The 23,085-nt window shown below is 47.0% G+C and overlaps 2 protein-coding genes across 2 annotated transcripts in view; both read right to left on the reverse strand.

The window, feature by feature from the left end:
* The window catches only part of LOC119433871 (uncharacterized), a 31,404-nt gene extending 20,005 nt beyond the window's left edge, over nt 1-11,399 (reverse strand). The window contains exon 1 of the mRNA XM_037701152.2: nt 10,954-11,399. Coding sequence (XP_037557080.1) covers nt 10,954-11,020 — 67 coding nt within the window. The 5' untranslated portion in view covers nt 11,021-11,399. The remainder of the gene's footprint in view (nt 1-10,953) is intronic.
* Nucleotides 11,400-14,767: 3,368 nt separating this feature from the next.
* On the reverse strand, nt 14,768-15,718 carry LOC119432863 (uncharacterized protein K02A2.6-like). The gene has a single exon (XM_037700013.1). The coding sequence runs from the start codon at nt 15,716-15,718 to the stop codon at nt 14,768-14,770; it is 951 nt and encodes a 316-aa protein (XP_037555941.1).
* Between the last annotated feature and the right edge of the window lie 7,367 nt (nt 15,719-23,085).

Genomic DNA, 23,085 nt, shown 5'->3' on the forward strand with positions numbered 1-23,085 from the left:
ACAGAAGCGTCACGTTTGCCACAAACTCGGATAATGTCACCTATGAGAAGCATCCACAACGTCGCTTACGTATAGCTGCAGATGACGTGATACTTTTGCCGCGGAGTTGCTCTCTCGTACCTGTGCACTGTGACAGCCTGCAGAATGGGACTGGAGTCACTGAACACATCAATGCGCTAGCACTGAATCGCGGCATATCCATTGCCAGAGCACTTATCAATGTAATCGATGGAAGCGCCGAACTCTTGCTGACGAATTTTAGTAAGGAGTGCGACACATCGTGAGAGGCACTGCTGTTGCTTATTTCGACGAAGTAATGCCGATACAAGACTGCCACTTAGCGCAGGAGACGACATCTACGATCCCCACAGCTGCGCCTATTGTAGACGTTAGATCGACGTTAACGGCCGTTGAGCGAGACCGTCTTCTTGAACTCATCAACCAGTACCAGGGCTGTTTTTCATCTGCGTCAAGAGTTGGTCAAACGCCACTTACCAAACATCGCATCATTACTGATGTCGACGCCCGACCTATTCGACAAAACCCTTACAGCGTGGCCCCAAAGGAACGCGAGGCAATCCAAAGACAAGTGAAGACGATGCTGGAAGATGGCGTTATTCGACCATCTAATAGTCCTTGGGTGTCACCAGTAGTTTTAGTGAAAAAGAAGGACGGTAGCCTGCGCTTCTGCATAGACTATCGGAAGCTCAATCAGGTCACAAAGAAGGACGTTTATCCACTGCCACGTATTGATGATTCCTTGGACAGGTTGCGAAACGCATGCTACTTTTCCTCAATGGACTTGAAAAGCGGTTATTGGCAGATTGAAGTGGATGAGAGAGACCGTGAAAAAAAACGCCTTTGTGACGCCTGATGGACTTTACGAATTTCAGGTCCTTCCCTTCGGTTTGTATTCAGCGCCAGCAACATTTCAGCGTCTAATGGACACTGTGCTCTCTGGACTCAAATGGCAAACATGCCTGGTGTACCTAGATGACGTGATTGTCTTTTCCGCAACGTCCGACGAACACTTACGAAGGCTGAAAACTGTTTTTGAAGCAATACAATCTGCCGGTCTCACGTTGAAGCCTGAAAAGTGCCATTTTGGTTTTCAGTTCCTCGTTCACGTTGTCAGTAACCAAGGAGTCTGACCTGATCCGGATAAAATTGCTGCCGTCGCTAATTTCCCGACCCCATCAGACAAAAAGGGATGTGCAACGTTTTCTGGGACTATGTGCATATTACCGGCGATTTATTGCGAATTTCTCACGCATCGCGTGGCCGTTCACACAGCTCACCAGAGAAGATATTCCTTTGCGGGCATTTCACGAGCTCCGGCAACGCTTGCAAGCGCCTCCCGTGCTTGCACACTTCGATGAAGACGCCTCGACGATATTGCACACAGACGCTAGTAATGTCGGTCTAGGGGCGGTGCTCGTACAATGGCAGGACGACAGCGAAAAGGTGATCGCTTACGCCAGCAGGACACTGTCCCGAGCGGAGGCTAACTACTCCACCACTGAAAAAGAATGCCTCACAATGGTATGCGCAGTTCTGAAATTTCGTCCGTATTTGTACGGTCAGTCTTTCACTGTTATTAGTGATCACCATTCGCTCTGCTAGCTCATTAATTTGAAAGATCCTTCCGGACGGGTCGCACGTTGGAGTCTTCAACTCCAAGATTTTGACTTTACTGTTGCATACAAGTCAGGAAAACGGCACGCAGATGCGGACTGCCTTTCTCGGTCTCCTGTTGAGACGGCAGCACAAGACGATGACGACATGGTCTTTCTGGGACTCGTGGACATTGCCGATCTTTCACGCCAGCAACGGGATGATATTGAATTGCTGCCGCTGATTGATCACCTGGAAGGACGAACCAACAGCGTACCGAGGCTATTTGCAAGAGGGCTGGCGTCATACTGCTTACGCCGCAACGTACTCTACAAGAAGAACTTCTCCCATAGCGGCAGCAACTACTTACTCATTGTTCTCTCATCGCTTCGACGTGAAATCTTACATGCCTGCCACAACAAGCCGACCGCTGGGCACTTGGGCTACACTCGCACATTGGCACGGATTCGGCAGAATTACTACTGGCCGAGACTTGCTGCGGTCGTTAAGCACTATGTTCAGACATGTCTGGATTGCCAGCGCCGCAAACCGCCTTCCGTCAAGCCAGCCGGCCTTCTGCACCCTGTTCAAGTACCTGCCACACCATTTGCACAAGTAGGCATGGATTTTCTGGGCCCCTTCCCAACATCTACCACCGGCAACAGGTGGATAATCGTCACCACGGATTATCTCACTAGATATGCCGAGACAGGTGCTCTGCGACGGGGAAACAGCAGATGAAGCGGCGAAATTTTTTCTTGAATCCATCGTTTTAAGACATGGCGTTTCGGCAGTAGTCATCACGGACAGAGGTACTGCGTTCATGGCCAAGTTTTTGGACATCGTTCTACGTTTAAGTGGTACCGCCCACCGGAAGACCACGGCCATCACCCTCAAACAAATGGGCTGACGGAACGACTCCACAGGACACTGGCTGACATGATAAGCACGTACGTCGATGTAGAGCACAAGAACTGGGACGAGGTTTTACCCTATGTCACCTTCGCGTACAATACGGCTCGTCAAGTGACCACTCGCAAGACACCCTTCAGCCTTGTGTACGGCCGTGAAGTTACGACAACATTAGACGCAATGCTCCTACATGAATTTGATGACAACGAGACGGGTGCTGAAGAGATAACAGAGCGAGCAGAAGCAGCTAGGCAGCTTGCGCGTTGGTGAATCCACGAACAACAGGACTGTGATGCCAGACGCTACAATCTTCGGCACAAACCTGTAACATACAACATCGGCAACAAAGTGTGGGTCTGGACACCTATTCGTCGGCGTGGGCTCTCTGAAAAGCTCTTGCGCAGATACTCTGGGCCCTACATAGTTCTTCGACGCATCAGTGACGTCACCTACGAAGTCATTCCGGACGGCTCTCACTGTTCAAAGCGTCGACGGAATTTACCCGAGGTCGTTCACGTGCTTCGTATGAAGCCGTACTATGAAGACTGACAAGACTGCGCAGTTTTTCTTTTTTTTTTCTTTATCGCAGTTTGCCAAGCCTCTGTCATCGGGACGATGATTTCTTTTCTACGGGGGGAGCCAATGGAACAACTATATTGCCGCGGGTATGTGCCAGTGGGGACAAGGTTGAAGTAGCGCGGACTTTTAGGTTAAGCGTGGAGACGAAGAAGACGTTTTTGGTTTTCTTGGCGACTGATAAAGTGTCTTTGTTGGTGCTGCTCCGCATCCTCGTCGATCCCACGTCGTTACAATATGCTCAAATCAAAAAGAAAGAAATGGGCTTCAAGCACAAGTTCTATAAAATAAAATTTGGGATAAGAATTGAGATTTTTGTCACAAATTAATGTTGTCATTTCTATAAACTTAAAAATGTTGCTGCTGTATGGCAATGTGCACACTGTCTTACATTTTTAAACATAAAATAATGTACACATGACAATATTACATCATCGCGGGGAGGGGGGGCTCAATACATGTGCGGAGGTGTGAGTTGTGGCTGGCTTCCCTGTGGCATGCAAGTTCGCATCTCATTGACCTCTTTTTACCAGTGCACTAGGCCTGGAAACGGAAGGAAACAAAACATAAAAAGATCAAAACAATGATTCAGCAGAAACAAAAACATGACCTTACTAGTGAATGTAATTTGGAAGGAAAACATGGAACATGGATTCAGAAAGAAAAATGGGTCCTTCTGGGAACTTGATTTTTAAAATTATAGAATTCGACATAAAGAATAGATGCACATTCACACTCTTAATGCCCTTTATTACCGCATTTGTTGGACGACCACTTGACATCTCCTGGAGTGAGATTGCCTGTGTAATCACAACTTAATGAAAGTTGACAGTCGCTTTAGAATACACTAAAGAGGATGAAGGCGAAAGCCTGTGCGCTCGAGACATTCATTAATTACTTGACATTCTCATTCGAATGCGCTGTTACTTCCTATTACTTGTTTTCCCCTATCAAAGGCCATGGGTTCAAGGGCCTTAACTCTACCTTGATTAACTGTGTCTTTGCCCTAAGTAACCCCAAAGGTCTTAGGTTTATCTCCCACCAAAGGTCGTGGGTTCAAGTGACTTAACTCTATCTTAATTAACTGTGCCTTAAATAAGCACCAAAGGTCGCGGGTTTGATTCCCATCAATTTTGGTGCCATTGAATTTTGGGGCCCAAGTGTCTTAATTAAATCTACCTTAATTGTGCCTTAATTACTTTCACATCAATTAACACCAAAGGTTGTGGGTTATAGTGCCTTATTTAAATCTATCTTAACTGCGCCTTAATTAACTTCTCCTTAATTAACACCAAAGGTCATGTGGGTTCCACTCCAACCAATAGTTGTGGGTTTTGGTGGCACACAATTTTGGTGCCATAACACCAGACATCAGATTTTTTTACCCACGAGGGATCTAAGGCTTTCGCCTTATTTATTTTTATTATTTATTTATACAATACTGCAGGCCTTGGCGTGGCCCAAACAGGAGCGGCATACAAATGATAATAAAAGATAACAACATTAACAGACATAAATTAACAGTGCACAGGATACCAACCCAGTCCATCAGCTGCAAGAACAAAGTATGGAAAAGGAACAGTTGCTCATGTAATGGAGGAATTCTCAAAACAAATAAAGTGAAGAACATGTGTAGAAATAAATCATCAATACAGTTTAAGCAAAGTAAAAGAACAATAATGCAAAAATCTACTTGGGTAATCAATTCACAAAAGAGCAATGATGTCAATAATTCAGATGGTCAATGGAATTAATACTGCTTAGTAACGACTGAGGTGAATTGTTTTAATCCGTAAAGGTGCGTGGGGAAAAAAGAATATTTAAAGACGTTAGTTCTGGAATTATAGGGAGTTAAAGAGTCAGCGTGACGATTCCGTGTTCGGCGTGCCACCATTGGCGTTACATAAAGCTCTGGAGTGAGGGAAAAGAGGTTATTTTTAAGAAGAAAAAGAAATTTTAACTGCCGGATTTTTCTTCTCCTTTCCAGTGTTTGGATACCATGTTGTTTTATTAGTGCTGTCAGGGAATCAGTCATGCAGTACTTTGAGAAAATAAATCTGATTGCTTTAAACTGAATTCTTTCTAGTGCATCAATGTTAGTTTTGGTGTAAGGGTCCCATACTATGCATGCATACTCAAGTTCTGGTCTTATTAGTGATGTGTAGGCTAAATATTTAGTTTCAGCGGGAGCTTGTTTTAGTTTATTACATAGAAGACAATGTTTACGAAAGGTTGAGTCACATACGTTAGTAATGTGAGTGTTCCAGTTTAGGCTATTTGTTATGACGCCAAGATATTTGTATTCCCTCACCTCGGTTAGCGGTTCAGATCCTAGGGCATAAGGAAAAGATAGACTACTGAATTTTTTAGTTATTTTCATGTACACTGACTTGTTAGCATTTAGTTCCATATTCCAGCGACTGCACCAAGAAAGAAGATTTTGAAAGTCATTGTTCAGGGTTACCTGATCACAGTGGCCGGTAACTTCGCCAAACAACACACAATCATCAGCAAATAATTTTATTTGAACGGGTTCAGTGATTACGCTAGTAATGTCATTAATATATTTTTAAAAAGAATAAAGGCCCTAGAACACTACCCTGAGGGACAGGACACCTGAGGTAACTGGGAGTTTACGGAAATCGTTAAAGTCAATACTTACAAACTGTTTCTCATTTCCTTAATAGCATTTTCTCCGAAAGCGAAGATAACAAATTATCTGTACACATATACAGTCAAGAACAGCTTAGTCCCGTTTATGTAGAACTAATATTTACTGCATGTAGAAGGCAGTAAAAGTAAGAAGATAGGTTTAGAAATAAAAGCAGCAACTGTAATATAAAATCTCTAATATTTAAAAGAAGACGTAAAACATGCTCTTATTTGAAGTTCATATGATGGCGGGCTTACAAACATGAAAGATCCTCTTTGGAACTGTCAGTAGAAAGAAAAGAATGTTGTAGTTTCGCCCGAAAGGTGAAGTATCAATTGCAATAGCAAATTATTAGACAGTTATTTGCCGCGAGATCGAACTAAAGGTGGCAGCGCTGTCGCCGCGTTAGTGTGGATAGGCAGTCGACAGCGTGCATAGGAATCTATGCAGCAGCGTTTCGCTATGAATGCTTTGGCTTATACAGTAATAAAACATGCTGACTGCAGTGATCTGATCTTATATTGCCCTATAAATACCAAATTTTTGCACGATAGTCTCTCAACGTTTCTATTTAGTTGAAAGAATCGCAAACTGTCATTCAACGAGGGACTAGCACTGCAGCCACACAGTCTCCGTTTCAGCACTTTCTCAGGGATTTTTGTGTATATTTCGCTTGTGTTCCACCTACTCTGTTAGTATTGTTGTGCTAGTTATTAATACCGCGTTCTCTGTGAACCTTGCGCTGGTTTAAAGAAGTCTGTATTCCTCTGTAAGTAGAAATTTAATGCACACTCTGCATTACCAATTGATGTGCTCATTTTATTTTATTTTTATTCGCTGAGAATGGCAAACAGTTAATGAGTTAAATTGGGCAAGCTAGAAGACTGTGAGTGACAGTACGCTAGTAGAATTATCAGGTTGCTTCAGAGCAGATTATTTTTATCGCCCTTGCACGATTACGCGCACGACTACGGTGACAAAGTTATAATTATTTGAGGAGCTCAAATCATTAGGTAGCTTTATTTCAGCTAATAGCGACCACTGTCTTGCATCAAGCTAACAACGTTAGAATGAAGAGCAAAAGGAAATTATAATAGCCGCCTTTCAACTCGGTGTTATGACGTGCTCTGTCTAGAGACTGCCATGTCAGACAATATCTTCGTATAATGCTCATTGTAGCTTTCCCTTTGCAGCAGCGAATCAAAAGTATAAAAGAATACAATTTATTTGTGAGGCAAAATTAATTCACCGTAGTGGCATCAGAACCACATATTACAAGAACATTGCTGGTCATGTAACCACTAAGCGAGTCACACAGTTTTCACAATTATCATAATAGTTATCGTAATATAAAGTGTACGACGAGATATGATATCAGTGCACACTTATGACTATTTCTTCTACTGCTGAGTGATGTTCACACCACCCCGTTCATGTTTTGCGGTATCACATAGCTTGCGGAGTGATCAACACATTGTTACAAGTCACTGAAGCGCGATATTCAAGTCTTGTTGCTACCACTTCATTTATTTACAAGGTAAAATGCTTTTTGGGATGTTGTCGAAATACAAAGCGATAATAAAATTGATATGATTGTGGCGAGCGGAAGACTCGACAATCGCACATAGCACACTCAACACGGGCATTCACTGATCTTACTACAGTGCAAAAGACAACAACGTAACACTAAATGCTTTTGTACAATGCCCAAAAATGCAGACCAGCATTTGACTGTGCTACAGTCACGGAAGAAGCGGCCTTTAAAAATATTCATTCCGTACACGCACACGTAAACACACAGTGCCTAGCAGAAGATGCGCGGCGCAATCCACACTATCCGTGATTCAGCCAGTGCCCACCATGCGGTGACTCTACTCGATGTCGCGGCCAATACGAAGTAAGGATAGTATATTGAACAACCATATAAACTTGTAAACATTTGCTTACTAACTAAAGTAACAAGCATGGTGACATGCGCACACAGGTAAACATGAACGCATCTCACTCGATGACCGCGGACACTCGCTGTCAAAATGCTGGCGTGAGGAAGAGCGGCAGCAGCAGTGAGCGAATCGCCCTTTACTCTGCCTCTCGCTTCAATGCAATCTAAGCAGCAAGAACACAGCACGCATCAGCCCACGGCGCGCCTAGACTCTGTACCTACCGCAGATAGCTTTCAAGATAGGGCCCACGCGACCACGCTAACCGCACCATACGCAGCCACTGCCGAAGTGGAATGCTCCTCCTCCCCACAGCTGCCTTGCGCACGATGGACGGCGGCGCACTTTCTCCCGTGAGATCAAGCCACCATCCTTCTCAGCTCACCATTGCATGCTTTCACTCGCATCCACAGGTTACGGCGCGTGGCTGCGATGTTATCACAATTTGACTTCATGCGAAACATGATGGTGATGCCGACGGTGAAAATGCGCCTGGAGTGTCTATATAATTGCAATTTAAAAAAATTAATATATCAGTGTCATGATCTAGCGTAAGCAGTAAGTTGCTGTGCGTTCTGGCACTAAATTTTTTTATAATGCTTCTCAAACACAAGTTTCCGACTCTCTGTCGGTGAGCAAATTCTGAGTATGCAGCTGCAGATCTTTAACATGGATCTGTGTCATTTGGCTGCTAAGTAGATCTTATTTACTCGCCTCAGCATGCTTAAAGAGCACTCCCCAAGTCTGTTGCTGCAGGTATTGTTAAGATCCACATTCCTGATGACCTGTTTTAAGAAATTTATTAACTGCTCTAAAAAATTATTACGGTTTGGCACTCGGTCTTTAGCGCTGCCATGACGCCTTCTAGAGAAGTCACGTTCCTGCTGGAGAAAACCTTTATTAGAAGCGCAAGTTGTATCATTAAATTGTTCAGGTCAACATCGCTGTTGTGGATACCAAGTGCATCTATTAGCTCCTCCACTGTGAATCGCCATCCACTGGCACTATCAATAAGCACTGATTCCAGTTTCACCAGCATGTCCATCCCAGGTTGGTCAAAGTGGTGCTTTAATTCAGGTGACACCGAGTCAGTTGCTGCGAAAAATTCTTTTCTGAAGTTGGCCTTTTCATCAAGCACTACAGGAGCAGTAAGAGTTCTCGTCTACTCTAATAAGACAGGTGTTACAATTCTTGTCCTAGGTGTACTTTGTTCCAGTCCCAGCTTGACAGCAGCATCTTTCAAATGTTCTCAAATTCGGTTGGAATTTTGTTCTGTGCTCCAACATTCCATGACGTAGCATTGCAGCTGCTTGCTTTGTTCCAGGTGCACTGTGCTTAACCTTCTGAAGCAACCTGTCAAGTAGGTCACAAGGCCTGAACAGCTTGACTGATATGGAGACATTGCTATCACACAGTCAACAAATATGCACAACTTTCAAGTGCTACATATATTCTTAGCACAGTGCAATCTCTTTGCCCGATTCCACTGATTCCAGTTTCACGATCATGTCCATCCCAGGTTGGTCAAACTGGTACTTTAATTTAGGTGACACCCTGGAGCAGCCTTGAAACAACCTTAAAGGTTGTTTTCCAGGCTGCTGTTCAATTTGCCCAATCAACCATCAATGTTCACTGATCATCTGAAGACATGATCAGTAAGCATTACGCACATCCATTAGACATTTGCAATTATTTAGTTAACACTGAATATTTGTACTGCAATGTACAAAATCACTTTAAGAGGATGGTTTACTGGGTGAGTTGGTATTCCTTCTTGAAGAAAATAATCACCCTAAAAACATTCGACGCACAGCACACTACAAGTGTTGTTCATGTACATTTTGGCTGTCTTGTGGGCCCCTGTGGCAGTCATGGTTTGGTATTCTTTCTGGTATGGTGCGAATGAGCAGTGCTGGACAAGTCCAGACAATGATGAGGGGGCAGTTTTTAGACTGATAAAAGCTACTACCATGTTACATAGCACAATGGTAGGTTCATGCCATAAAGAGTTGCACTCATTGCTCAGCAAGCCACGTTTAGTGACGGGTTTTTTTAGCAGAGGCAAAGAAAACGAAAAATAAAGTGCTTTAATGGCACACAAATGCAGTATTCTCAGAAGGCTTGATGTCGCCACTGTTTCATAGTCAAAACAGCACCATGCAGTGATAAAGGGCACTTAATTGCTGGTGTGTTAACTCCACACAGTACACGTCCCACCAAGCCAACATTACAATGTGGTATCACACAATACACACTGTACAGGAAGATTCCATCAACACTTAGAGCAGTCATTTGCAGTATATGTTGCATTTGTCAAAGCTGTCATTTGCCTGCATATATTCTAGGGAGCAACATTCAAAAAAATTAATTCATTTCCACATTGATGTGCTGTGCCTTAGTATGGTGGATCACAGCTGTAATGTAACTCTTGTGTAGCTCTCAGCATGCAGTCTCATGCTAATAATAAGCACACATGAAACTATTGATAGTAAGTGGAAACAGCCAATGAAGCTTTCATGTCCTGTGCAGTTATTGTCCATGCACTGTTAATTATGATCCATGCAGTGTACTTTTAATGTGAGCCAACTTAAACTCGAACGCAGACCAACATTGTCTTATAAGAGTGCTGGGTCTAATGCATGCCTCTAATTAATATTGGTGGTTAATTGTGCCATCTAGAGTCCACTGCTTAAAAATGTCTCTTATCTGCACTGCTTTACCTTGTGCCTTGTATTTTTTGAGGGGCCATTTTCCCACTCCCCAAGTTTAGCTGCTTTAATACAAGGCTGAAGTGATAATGCAATAGGCGAATATGCAGGCCAAGTGTATAAGCACTAACTACCAGACGATATTGACGGTATAATTGGAATATGCTTTAACTTAATATATATGCAGCCAGCACAGCAACAAAACAATATTATTTTCAGAGATTGGTAAGCAACTGAATGTTATTCACAATTAATCAGTTCTCATAAAGTTTGGTTTGTGGTCGATTCTGTTTCCCACGACGCACTCCAGCTGCAGTGATACTTTGTTCTCTCTTTGTGGCATGCTGGCTCCAGTAAAAGCGGCACGATCGCCTGCCCTCAGTATTCATTTAGTTCCTCTACGACGCGCACAAATACTCGTGATTAGGACAGGCACTGTAAGCGTCGATCCGGACAAGGCGAAGAAAATCTAAGTAGCTGCTTTGAACACGCGTCCCCTTCCAGTGCAACCAAAAAGCGGCCACTGCGCGAGTCCACCTCGGAGACCCACCGATGTGCACCGCCAGCAGCAGGAGCAGCAGCGGGAGCCGAGCTCGGGCACACCCGGCTGCAGCCATGCCGCGGCCGGTCGATGACGGGGACGTCGGTCGTCAGCACCGCCACCGTGGCGCCATGGCTCACCGCCGCCCCGCTGCCGCCGACTGCCCGGAACAACGCTGCGCCGCCGCCAGCATGAGCTTCTCGCACGCACGGACCGCCGTAGTGTAGTAGTATCTGCAGTGCAGCAGCAGCACGAGCCGATCGGCTGCATCAATCAGCCGTTCACCGCCATGGCCGCCGCTGTGCACTGCCCCTTTTGATTGTTATTGCTCCCCCTTGTTGCCTTTGTCCAGCGTTTTGCGGACGGCTCCGCCCCCGACGAACGCGCGCACCGCGGAGCCCCGTCTGGCTTTCTAAAGCCGCATGACCGCATTCACTGCTCGCAGGTTTTGAAATGTGGGCTCGCGTGGTTTGAGGAGTGGCAGGACAAATTCGTTAAATTGTGCAGTTGCGACCGTATACTCTAACGTGAGGGCGAAGCTGCTGCTGCTGCAATTCACGTTTCTTGAAACAATGAGTAAAATTATGTGTCACGTTTTGTCTAAATGTGCTCTGTTTGACGCATGCCACATATATAGTTGCGTGACACGACGCCGCCAATTTTAAATGCGTAAGCATTTCTATGCCCAAAGAGAAAAACCGTTCGTCCGTCTCGTAAGATGATCGCTTTCAAGATGGGGCCCGTAGTTTCTCGCCTCAGCGCGAACTAAACGGCGAAAACAAAGCGCACGAAGCTATCAGCAAACGGCGCAATATGTGGCCCCATCGCAGATCGCTTTCAAGATAGAGCCCGCGCAGCCGTAACCGGAATACGGTTGATCACGGTTCACAATGGTTCAACGCGGATGGACAAGGCCATATCCTCCTCGATAATAGTTATCAAGGAGGCTATGACAAGGCGTTAAAGAGCTATAACGGCTTATAATGACCGAAAAGTCATCAGCGCACCTCGCGCCGCAACGCCGGAACCTGCAGTAGTTAGCTTGTGTCATATCAATTCACTTGGCGCCGCCGTCCGTTGGCGCTGAGCCGTGCTCCCTCAAGGGCTGCAGAAGATAGCGCCAACCTTTCCCTTTCCCTCAAGAACCACTTACCGCCGTCCGCAGTAGTTCGTGTCGCCGCTCGCTGCAGCGCCGTCTGCATGGTAGGATAACAAGTTTCATAAAATCAGTGGCGTACCAACTACTTCTGGAGTGGTGGTGGGGGGCTATCCGCAAATAATTTTACTCTCTCTCTCTCTCTCTCTCTCTATATATATATATATATATATATATATATATATATATATATATATATATATACTGTCAGTTATATATACTGACGTTTCGGCCGGAGGACCGGCCTTCGTCGGAGTGAATCCTTCATTCACTCCGACGAAGGCCGGTCCTCCGGCCGAAACGTCAGTCAGTAAATATGCCACAAACGTTCGTCTTTTTTTTTCTTTTTTGAATATACGTTTGGGTCTGGCGCGAAACCCTTCATCTTGTATGCATATATATATATATATATATATATATATATATATATATATATATATATATATATATATATATATATACAGTGAAAGCTCGATGATACGAATCTCACGGGGTCACGAAAAATATTCGTATTAGCCGAAATTCGTATCATCGAAACACAATTAAAACTACAGTCGAATCTCGATAATTCGAACTCGAAGGGGGCCGAAAATTTGTTTGAATTAAACGGACGTATTTTTGAAGTATTCGTGAAGGAGGAGGGCGGCAGGAAAGCGGATTTGGCCGCGTCAACTCCGCCGCTTCGGTGGCTCCCCTCGCCCTCCCTCTCAACTCCCTCGTAGCTCTCTCACCTTTGACTCCGTGCGCACATCTCCGTGCGCGCCCGCCGCCGTGCTGGCGCCAGATTATTTTAGCCGCTCCCTGAAGTTTCGTTTTCTGCCGTTATCGGGAAGCGAGCGTTTGCGGGCGTGAGCAGTTTCGTTGGCCCGACTGCGCCTCCGCCGCTGCTTCCCTCTGCGCTGCTGCCGCTTCCCTCTGCGCTGCTGCCGCATCGTGCAAGGTCAACATGTGACTAGAAAATAGAGAAGGGTTCACTGCCATTTTATCCGCGTGGCTGAGACGTCGGCACTAGTGTGTGCTAGAATACGGTTGTCTAGAACACTCTAGTCGGCGCGTACACGCTTGTTCCGGCGCGATGCAGATACGGTGACCTTGCAATTTGAGAGAGAAGGAAATTTCCGCCGCGGGTTCTTTTTTTTCCCCCGTTCCTTCGCGCGCGGCATTGAGGGGTCTCTCCTGAGCTTTTGTTCTATGGCGATGTCGGAGCAATGCCGGTCGGAGGCGCCGCCGCGTGATTTGGCGCGCTGCTAAGAGCATTGTCGGTGCGCGGTATGTTCGAAATAAGCGTGTTCGAATTAACAAGATTCGACTGTAGATAAATTAAAGAGTCAGAGGTGAACTCACTCACTAGAAGGACATTAGAGACTTTTTTCTTCAAGAAATAAATGCTTTTTACGTACATGTGCCTGAGTGAGTTCACCTCTGACTTTTATTTATTGCCCAAAGCACAGCAGCCACTCCGTCCTATGGGCGGCCGCCGAAAAGGATGAAAAGTACAAAAGCGCCACCGCTTCAAACTCTTCGCGCCCAGTCGCGGAGTCCACGTTGTCCGGCGCCGCGTCCGCGCCTCCGCACCAAAACGGGAGAAAGCGCGTGACTGCGCGCTGTTCTCTTTCGCGGCCGTCAGTGGGGTGGCGTTTATTCGTATCAACCGACGCAGGCCGAAAATCGATTCGTAACAACCGTTCTCTAGCACGTTGTAAAGTAATGGGGCTCGGCCGGGACCACAGAAAAATTCGTATCATCCGGAAATTCGTATTAGCCGTGATCGTATCATCGAGCTTTTAATGTGTGTGTGTATATATATATATATATATATATATATATATATATATATATATATATATTGTAACCAACAGTTTCGACAGCCGTTTCTATAAACACTAATTTATTCTGGGCGAACTTGTGCCCGTGAACTGAAGGTTGTCACTCAACAAAAGCGTCCCTCAAGCTTCACTTCTTCGAACCTCGTTTTCCTCTTTGTCGCCTCCTGTCGCGTGCCAGTCGTACGATTCTCGCGCACGAGCCACCGGTCTGTCGGCACCGGCCCAGCGTTGTCTTGCGGTGCTTTGCTTGACGCTTGCGGTGTGGCGGCTCTTTGACACACGGTTAGGATGTGGCGGTCGTCTTTGGTCTCGCAATGCTGGCGGCATTAGCCCCCTCCGAAGAAGCATCGCCCCGATGCGTCGAACGGGCCTAGAGAGGCGAACTGCTTTAAAGGGACAGTAGTCAGAGGATGGCCGGTGCTAGGCTTGATCGCATGTGCAAATTCTGTTATTCAATGCCTTTCATGGTAAGGCTTCATTCGTACTACGTGTACGACCTCTGGGCGAGTCCTGCGTCGTGTGGAGCAGACTTGGCCTTCAGGAGTTACCTCGTAGTTTAAGGGACTTAGCCGGCGAAGTACTCTGTAGGGCCCAAAGTAACGGCGCAGTAACTTCTCCGAAAGATCGGGCGTACGTATAGGCGTCCATACCCACACTTTGTCTCCGGGGTTGTACTGCACCTCTCTTCGCCCTAGGTTGTACCGGTTTGCGTCGACGCACTGCTGTTGTAAGATACGGTGCCTTGCCAACTGCCGTGCTTCTTCTGCCCTTTCTATGTACTCACTAACGTTAGGTTCGTCTTCGCTGCTGTTTACAGGTAACATCGCGTCTAGTGTCGTTGTTACTGTCCGACCGTAAACAAGTTCAAATGGCATGAACTGTGTCGTCTCTTGTACTGCAGTATATAGTCTTTCAGGCGCTCAAGTCGTTGCCTGGTTCGTTGGGGGTACCGCTGTGAGGCGTTCTTGGTAGTTGCTGGTGGAGCTTCACTAGGGGTAGCTGTGCTGTGGCTTGGAAGGTCACTGTTACTTGGCACAGCTGCATCGTCCAGATCTGGCATGTCGGTCTGGTCCTGGTGTCGTTCCATTTGAACTATGCTCGCATCTTTGAAGAAACTCGAGTTGTGACAAATCGACACTCCATCTCTGGACGCTGTGATTTTGGAGCCAGTGACTTTGGTGATTGTGTATGGGTGGGGGTCATAGTAAGACGAGAACTTGTTTGACCTGTCTTGTTTGCAGAGGACTTGTTGTCCAACATGCAACTGGTTGTGACTGGTGTGTCTCCGAGAGTCGATGTACTGCTTGTTGTATGCTTTTCTTTGGGTGTCATTCTGTCTCGCCTCAGAGTGAGCCGAGTTCTGAGTATCAGCAGCAAGCGTCGGTAGAAGATTCCTCATGGGTCTCCCAAATAGAAGTTCAAACGGAGACTTTCCTGTGGAACCATGGGGTGTGGACCTGTAAGCCAGCAGGAACGACTGAAGCTCATTGGTCCAATCCAAGTGGCTGGCATGACTTGCAAGTATTGACTTCTTGAGGGTGCGCATAAATCGTTCGGCTTCCCCGTTAGCCTCTGGCCACCGTGGAGTGATGCGGTGATGCTTGAATCCGAGCTCGCTAGCGAACTCCGCAAAACCCTCACTCTGAAAGGGTGGGCCATTGTCTGACTTTACAATTTCTGGACAGCCGAACTGAGCGAATATGGTGCGCAGTTGCTTGATGACTGTAGGTGCTGCAAGAGTGTGCAAGATGCTAACGACTGGGTACTTGGAGAAATCATCCACAACTGCCATGGCATACTTGCCATCAGGGAAAGGGCCAGCAAAACCTAACGACAGTTCTGTCCACGGGCCTCGAGGAAGCTCCTGAATTGGCAAAGGGTCTCAATGGTGTACCAGTGTGTTAGCTTGGCATGCCAGGCAGCTCTTAACTGTCTGGTCCATTAGAGAGTCTATCCCTGGGAACCACACCTTCTCACGCAACAGCTGTTTTGTCTTGACAATGCCTTGGTGGCCTCGATGTGCAAGGTGCACCGCCTTTGTGCGAAGTTGTGCTGGCAGTACTATCCGCGTGCCTCTTAGCACAAGGCCTTCTTTGGAGACTGACAGTTCTGTCGCAACGCGAGAGAAAGGCTGTAGAGTTGTGCTCTTCCAATGTTTGCCTTTCTGGGGTTGCTTTAGGGCTTGCTTGAGCGAGTTGATCACCGGGTCAGCTAACGTCGCTTCGGTTACCTCCTTTACGGTCATGGCACGAGGTAGGCTGTGAGACACGATGAAGTTGACATACTGTTCAGCGACAGACTCCATGCGCTGTAACGGTTTCGTGGAGTTTACTGGGTGGCGGGACAAGTAGTCAGATGGGTTGCTTGGACTCTAGTGTGTTGCACTTCAAAGGTGTATTGTAGAATTCGAAGTGCCAAACGCTCTAGCCGTGCTGAAGGCAGGAAGCGGGGGTTGCTGAGAATACTGACCAATGGCTTGTGGTCCGTCAGTAGGTGGAATGCTGTCCCATACAGGTAGATGTGAAAGTGCTCAATTCCCCACCCTACAGCGAGCATTTCCCTTTCAATTTGAGAGTAGCGTGCCTCCACAGGAGAAAGGGCACGACTCCCATATGCTACCACCCTGGTTTCGCTTCCGGATGTCTGCGTGAGAATGGCACCTAGGCCATGAGAAGCAGCATCTACAATGAGTGTGATGTTCTTTCCTGGGTCAAAGTAGGCAAGAGCTGTGGCCTCGGAAAGCTTTCTCTTCAGTTCGTCCAGGGCATCTTGCTGTATGTCTGTCCAACACCAGTCCTCTCCTTTGGCTGTGAGTTTCCTGAGTGGTTGGGTGAGGTGGGCCAGGTTCAAGTTCAAGTTCAAGTTTATTGCTTCATTAGTGGTACATATATGCAGTAGAAAATATACAGAAAGAGGTCCCACAGTTAGAAACTGCAGCAGGACCTCTTGTTCTTAGTTACATAACATTATATAAAAAAGGCGTCAATTGCGGTTATGAAAAAAGAACGAATTACACAATTTCTACAGTGTTAAAGCAATACAAGTTATGGCAACACATCACCACATAAAAAAATGTGCATAATAAGCAGCATAAAAATACATCAAAGAAGGAATGCAGTTTACAAGGAACTAATATAAGCTCTCAGTGAACGTTGGTATGACGATAATGTAGGTGAGGATTTCACGTGAGCAGGTAAGTTATTCCACATTTTCACACTAGCAAAACCAACAGTTAGTTGGCCATAGTTGCTGCGTGATTTTGGAAGTAAAAGGTTATTTTGTAAAGAGAACCTGGTAGTGTTAGGATTAGCAAGACTATTCCTGCCAATGATATAATGTAATTGTGGATTTTTAAGTAGGCGGTAAATAACAATGCTGTGGTTGTAACAGATAATTTTATTTATTGTGAGGAGACTTAACTCAGTGAAAATTGGGGTAACATGAGCATTATATGGAGCCGAAGCAATGATACGGACAGCGTTATTTTGGATGTGTTGTAAGGGAGCTATATGACAGTGATATGTGAGGCCCCAAGAACTGATACAGTAATTAAAATGGCTATAAATAAAGGCATAATACAATGTCAGGAGAGTGTGCTTTCGAAAGTAGTGTCTGGCCTTTAAAATCACCCTGATACCATAAGTGGCTTTTCTTTTCAGCTTCATAAAAAAGAAAGCCGCTTATGATATCAGGGTGCTTTTAAAGGCCAGACACTACTTTCGAAAGCACACTCTCCTGACATTGTATTATGCCTTTATTTATAGCCATTTTAATTACTGTATCAGTTCTTGGGGCCTCACAGGTTCGGTATGAACCGACCACAGTAGTTAACAAGACAAGGAGAGACTTCACTTCACTGGCACTGGTGGGTGGCGAGGCACCGGTTACTGCAGACACCTTAGTGGGGTCTGGTTGCACACCTTTGCTTGAGAACACATTCCCGAAAAAGGTAAGTTCCTGTTGGTAGAATTTGCATTTCTTGACATTCAATATGAGGCCACTTGCAAGTAGACATTCCAGTGTCGCCTTCAAAGCTTCATCATGCTCTTCCTCAGTCTTTCCATACACCAATGTGTCATCGCTTACGTTGAGCACGTTGGGGATGTTGGTTAGAACCTGACGGATGGTGTACTGGAACACTTCGGCTGCTGAGTTGATTCCGAAGTTGAGTCTCTTGTGTTGGAAGATCGAGTCCAGCATGTGTAGAGAATGTGGTGATCACACGAGATGATGCATGAAGCTCTAGTTGGTGGTATCCATCTTTCAGATCAAGTTTAGAGAATAAGATGGATCCATTCAAAACAACAAGGATGTCGTCCACTGTCGGTGTGACATGTCTCTCACGCTGGATGGCTTGGTTAGTACAGCGCATGTCGACACACATTCGATTATGCTCGGGGTCATGTGGTTTTGGTACTGCCACGATTGGAGATACCCAGGGGGTTGGTCCTTCAGTCTTTTCAATTATGCCAAGGGACTGTAGCCTTTCAAGTTCTTCTTCCAGTGGCTTTCGTATGGAGAAGGGGATACGTCTGTGAGGCTGTGCTACTGGTTGAACAAGGGGGTCAACATGGTGGTGTACTTGGAAGTCCTTTAGACAGCCCATTCCCTTGAAAAGGTCTGAGTAGGCCACTCTCGGATCCAGTCTGTTTGGCACCTCTCCCACACTGCACGTGATCTGAACTAGTCCTAGACGGGAAGCTGCAGAGAAACTAAGTAGTGGGGTACAGTCTCCAGACACAACATAGAGAGTTTCATGGCTGCTGCTCTCCTTGTAGGTGATGAGAACGTCAAACTTTCCGAGTAGCGGTAAAGGAGAATTTGCGCCATAAGCAAATAACTTTTTAGACGTCTTGGACAGCGTTTCCGTGCTAAAACGCTTATTTAAGCTATTCGAACCGATGACAGACATTGTAGCGCCAGTGTCAATGGTAAAACGGACGGTCTCGCGGTGACCCATAGGCGCCGACTACGGGGGGGCTCTGGGGCTCGAGCCCCCTCCGGAATTTTCCCGGGGGGGGGGGGGTGGGGGGGGGGGGGGCTGAGCCCCCCCCCCCCCCCCTAATATGTCATTACCGGAGTCCTGTTGCCCACACAATTTGACGATTCTCTGGCGTTGCCTCCACATTTTCATTTTGTTGTGGCTAAAAGCTTACGGCACCAGTGTTGGCACGGACCGTGCACGGCTTTTAATTTATATTATCGCTTTATTTCGGCAAATCCTGACAATCGGAGGACAAGCGCATTAGAAGCACTAGCGGCGGCTACCTCATCCGTGTTTCCTCACTTTAACATTTTTTTTTTAAATTTCCGCTGAGAACACCACACACACACACAATTTATTTGTGAAGCAGGTCACTGACCAAGGTCAAAATGAAAATAAAATGACGTTTCGGGACCCGTACGGATCCCGAAACGTCATTTTATTTTCATTTTGACCTTGGTCAGTGACCTGCTTCACAAATAACTATGCTTTTACCTGACCAGACGGTATTCCGTCGAACTCTTGACTACACACACACAATATATTTAAATATATAGAAAGGACAAAGTTTATTCTATTTTTTAAAGAGAAGGAGATAGTCAACTAAATGGACAGCCTAGAGAATGAATATTGTCGCAACGTCAGAAACAGAGGTCGCACAGCCCTGATCAAGAGGAATAGCAGGAGGTCGCCTTTTTTAATACAGCGCGCTGCCGCGACTTCTTCTTCTTCACCGCGCCTTGATAGAAACGCGCGTGCCTGCTCGCATATTCCTCCTCTTCATCAGAGTACAGGCGCGGCATTTGCTTCCCTCCGAAGGAAGCATCGTCCCGATGCGTAACTTAAGCATATGAGGGCGGCGTACAAATGGCACAGAGTAAGACACGCAAAACAAAACCACAAAAAAACAACAGAAAAGAACAAACGAAACTTAGTTCGACAGATACGGCTTCATCCGCACCACATGCACCACTTCGGGTAAGTGCTTGCGGCGACTGGAGTTACTCTCACTGTCAGGAACGACCTCGTAGGTCACGTCGCTCAGGCGTCGAATCACTCTGTATGGCCCAAAGTACCGTCTTAGCAGTTTTTCAGAAAGTCCACGACGGCGTATGGGTATCCAAACCCATACTTTATCGCCGGGAGTGTAGATAACGGACCTGTGTCGAAGATCGTACCGTTTTGCATCTTGGCCTTGCTGATAGCAGATACGTACGCGGGCAAGCTGTCTAGCTTCTTCGGCGCGCTGAGTAAATTCGACAACGTCGGTAGGTATGTCGTCACACTCGTGAGGCAGCATGGCATCCAACGTCGTCGTGGCTTCGCGACCGTGGACCAAGCTGAAGGGCGTCATTCGAGTAGTTTCTTGTCGAGCGGTATTGTATGCGAAAGTTACGTAAGGCAAAATCTGATCCCAGTTCTTGTGTTCCACGTCGACGTACATGCATAGCATGTCTGCGAGGGTCTTATTAAGCCGCTCGGTCAGTCCGTTGGTCTGGGGATGATATGCGGTTGTTTTCCGGTGGTTTGTACCACTTAGTGTGAGAACCGAGTCAAGAAGTTCTGCAGTGAAGGCAGTTCCCCTGTCTGTGATGACTACTTTTGGGGCACCGTGCCGAAGGACGACGTTCTCGATGAAAAAATGAGCCGCTTCGGCTGCTGTGCCCCGCTGCGTAGCTTTAGTCTCCGCGTAGCGCGTCAGGTAATCGGTTGCGACAATGATCCATTTGTTGCCGGCTGTAGAAGTTGGAAATGGGCCCAGGAAATCCATTCCAACTTGGGTGAAAGGCTGTCCTGGTACCTCGACTGGATGTAAGAGACCTGCAGGCTTGCCGGGAGGTGCTTTGCGTCTTTGGCAGTCAGCGCATGTTTGTACATGATGTTTCACAGCAGCGGGTAGCTTTGGCCAATAGTACTTGCGTCGGAGTCGGGACAGTGTTCTCGTGTAGCCTAGATGACCTGAGGTGGCTTCATTGTGGCATGCTGTTAGTATTTCTTTGCGAAGTGATATCGGTACGACAAGCAGGTACGTGCTGCCGCTGGCAGAAAAGTTCTTTTTATAGAGAACATCATTTCGCAGACAAAACGACGGCAGTCCCCTGGCATAGAGTCGCGGGACGTCTGTACTTCGGCCTTCCAAGAAATTAATGAGTGGGAGCAGCTCTGGGTCGTGGCGCTGCTCCTGTGAAATGGTGACGGCGTCGACGACTCCCAAAAATGCAGCGTCAACGTCCGCGTCATCGGTACCTGCGGGCTCTACGGGTGACCGCGAAAGGCAGTCGGCGTCGGTGTGCCTTTTCCCTGATTTGTAAATTATGGTCATGTCGAACTCCTGAAGCCTAAGACTCCAGCGCGCCAAACGGCCAGATGGATCTTTCAAGTTAGTCAACCAACAAAGAGAATGATGATCGCTGACAACCTTGAATGAACGGCCGTACAAATATGGGCGAAATTTGGTAACCGCCCACACCACGGCGAGGCATTCCTTCTCGGTAGTCGAGTAGTTTTCCTCCGTACGAGAGAGTGTTCGACTGGCGTAAGCGATTACTTTTTCGAAGCCGTCTTGCCACTGCACCAGTACGGCCCCCAGACCAACATTGCTCGCATCGGTGTGAAGTTCTGTAGGGGCTTCCAGGTCAAAGTGCGCAAGAACTGGAGGCGTTTGCAGGCGCTGGCGTAGTTCGTCAAATGCTATTTGCTCATTTTCACCCCACAGAAAGGGAACATCGTCTCGTGTAAGGCGTGTTAACGGGGCAGCAATACGAGAGAAGTTCGCAATGAACCGCCGGTAATAAGCGCACAGCCCCAGGAAGCGCCTCACTGCCTTCTTGTCGGGTGGTGTGGGGAACTTTGCCACAGCGTCTATTTTTTCTGGGTCCGGTCGTACACCCTCGTGACTGACGACGTGGCCGAGGAAGCACAGTTCACTGAAGCCAAAATGACATTTCTCGGGCTTTAACGTCAGGCCAGCTGAGCGTATGGCTTGAAGAACAGTGAGTAACCGGCTTAGGTGCTCCTCGAATGTAGCCGAGAACACTATGACGTCGTCTAAATAGACCAAGCAAGTTTGCCACTTCAGGCCTGATAGTACGGTGTCCATTAAACGCTGAAAAGTGGCTGGCGCTGAGCACAGACCGAAAGGAAGTACCTTAAATTCGTAAAGACCGTCGGGGGTCACGAAGGCCGTTTTCTCACGATCTCTCTCATCGACCTCTATCTGCCAATACCCGCTTCGTAGGTCCATTGATGAAAAATAACGTGCATGCCGCAGCCTGTCCAGCGAATCGTCAATGCGTGGCAGCGGGTAGACGTCTTTCTTCGTGACTTGGTTTAATTTGCGGTAATCGATGCAGAAGCGCAAGCTGCCGTCTTTCTTTTTGACCAAGACCACGGGTGAAGCCCAGGGACTGTTCGAAGGCTGGATCACGTCATCCTCGAGCATCTTGGTCACTTGCTTTTGAATCTCTTCACGTTCCTTTGGAGCTACACGGTAGGGGTTTTGTCGAATCGGCCTCGTGGTATCATCCGTGATTATACGGTGCTTGGTCAGCGGTGTTTGTTTCACTTTTGACGTAGTCGAAAAGCAATCTTCGAACTGGTGTATCAGCTCCAAGAGGCGCTGTCTCTCAGAAGGCGACAGGGTGGAGCTGACGTCGAAAGACAAATGTGTCGAGGCCGGAACGGTCGTGTCTTGACGTTGTAAAGCCAAACAATCGTTTACTTGAATGACTTCGTCGCAGTAGGCAATTGCGGTGCCCTTTTGAATGTGACGGCGTTCGTCGCTGAAGTTCGTCAGAAGGACTTCCGCTTGCCCATGAGTCATGTCGAGTAGGCCTCTAGCAATCGAAATGCCGTGGGTTAGCAATAGTGCAACAATTTGCTCCGCGATCACATCCCCATGGTAGGGCTTCCGGCACGAGACAGATACAAGGCGGCACGAGCGCGGTTGAATGGTCACATCGTCGGCGAGTCGCAGACGCTCATGTTGCCCGTCATGAGTGGTGTCGGCATAGGGGCTTGCAGAGAACGTCACCATACGGCCCGGAATGTTTATGACGGCGCCGTGATCTCGCAGAAAATCCATCCCTAAGATGAGGCCTCTGCAGCAGTCGGGAATAATGACGAAAGTGGCAACGAAGCTGGAATCACCGATGTGAATTCGAGCGGTACATGTT

This window comes from Dermacentor silvarum, chromosome 11 (assembly GCF_013339745.2).
Source record: "Dermacentor silvarum isolate Dsil-2018 chromosome 11, BIME_Dsil_1.4, whole genome shotgun sequence".
In the NCBI taxonomy this organism is placed as follows: domain Eukaryota; kingdom Metazoa; phylum Arthropoda; class Arachnida; order Ixodida; family Ixodidae; genus Dermacentor; species Dermacentor silvarum.

What these genes read in the sequence shown, in the direction of transcription:
- LOC119432863 (XM_037700013.1), bottom strand. Translation starts at nt 15,718, where the DNA reads ATGGCAGTTGTGGATGATTTCTCCAAGTACCCAGTCGTTAGCATCTTG.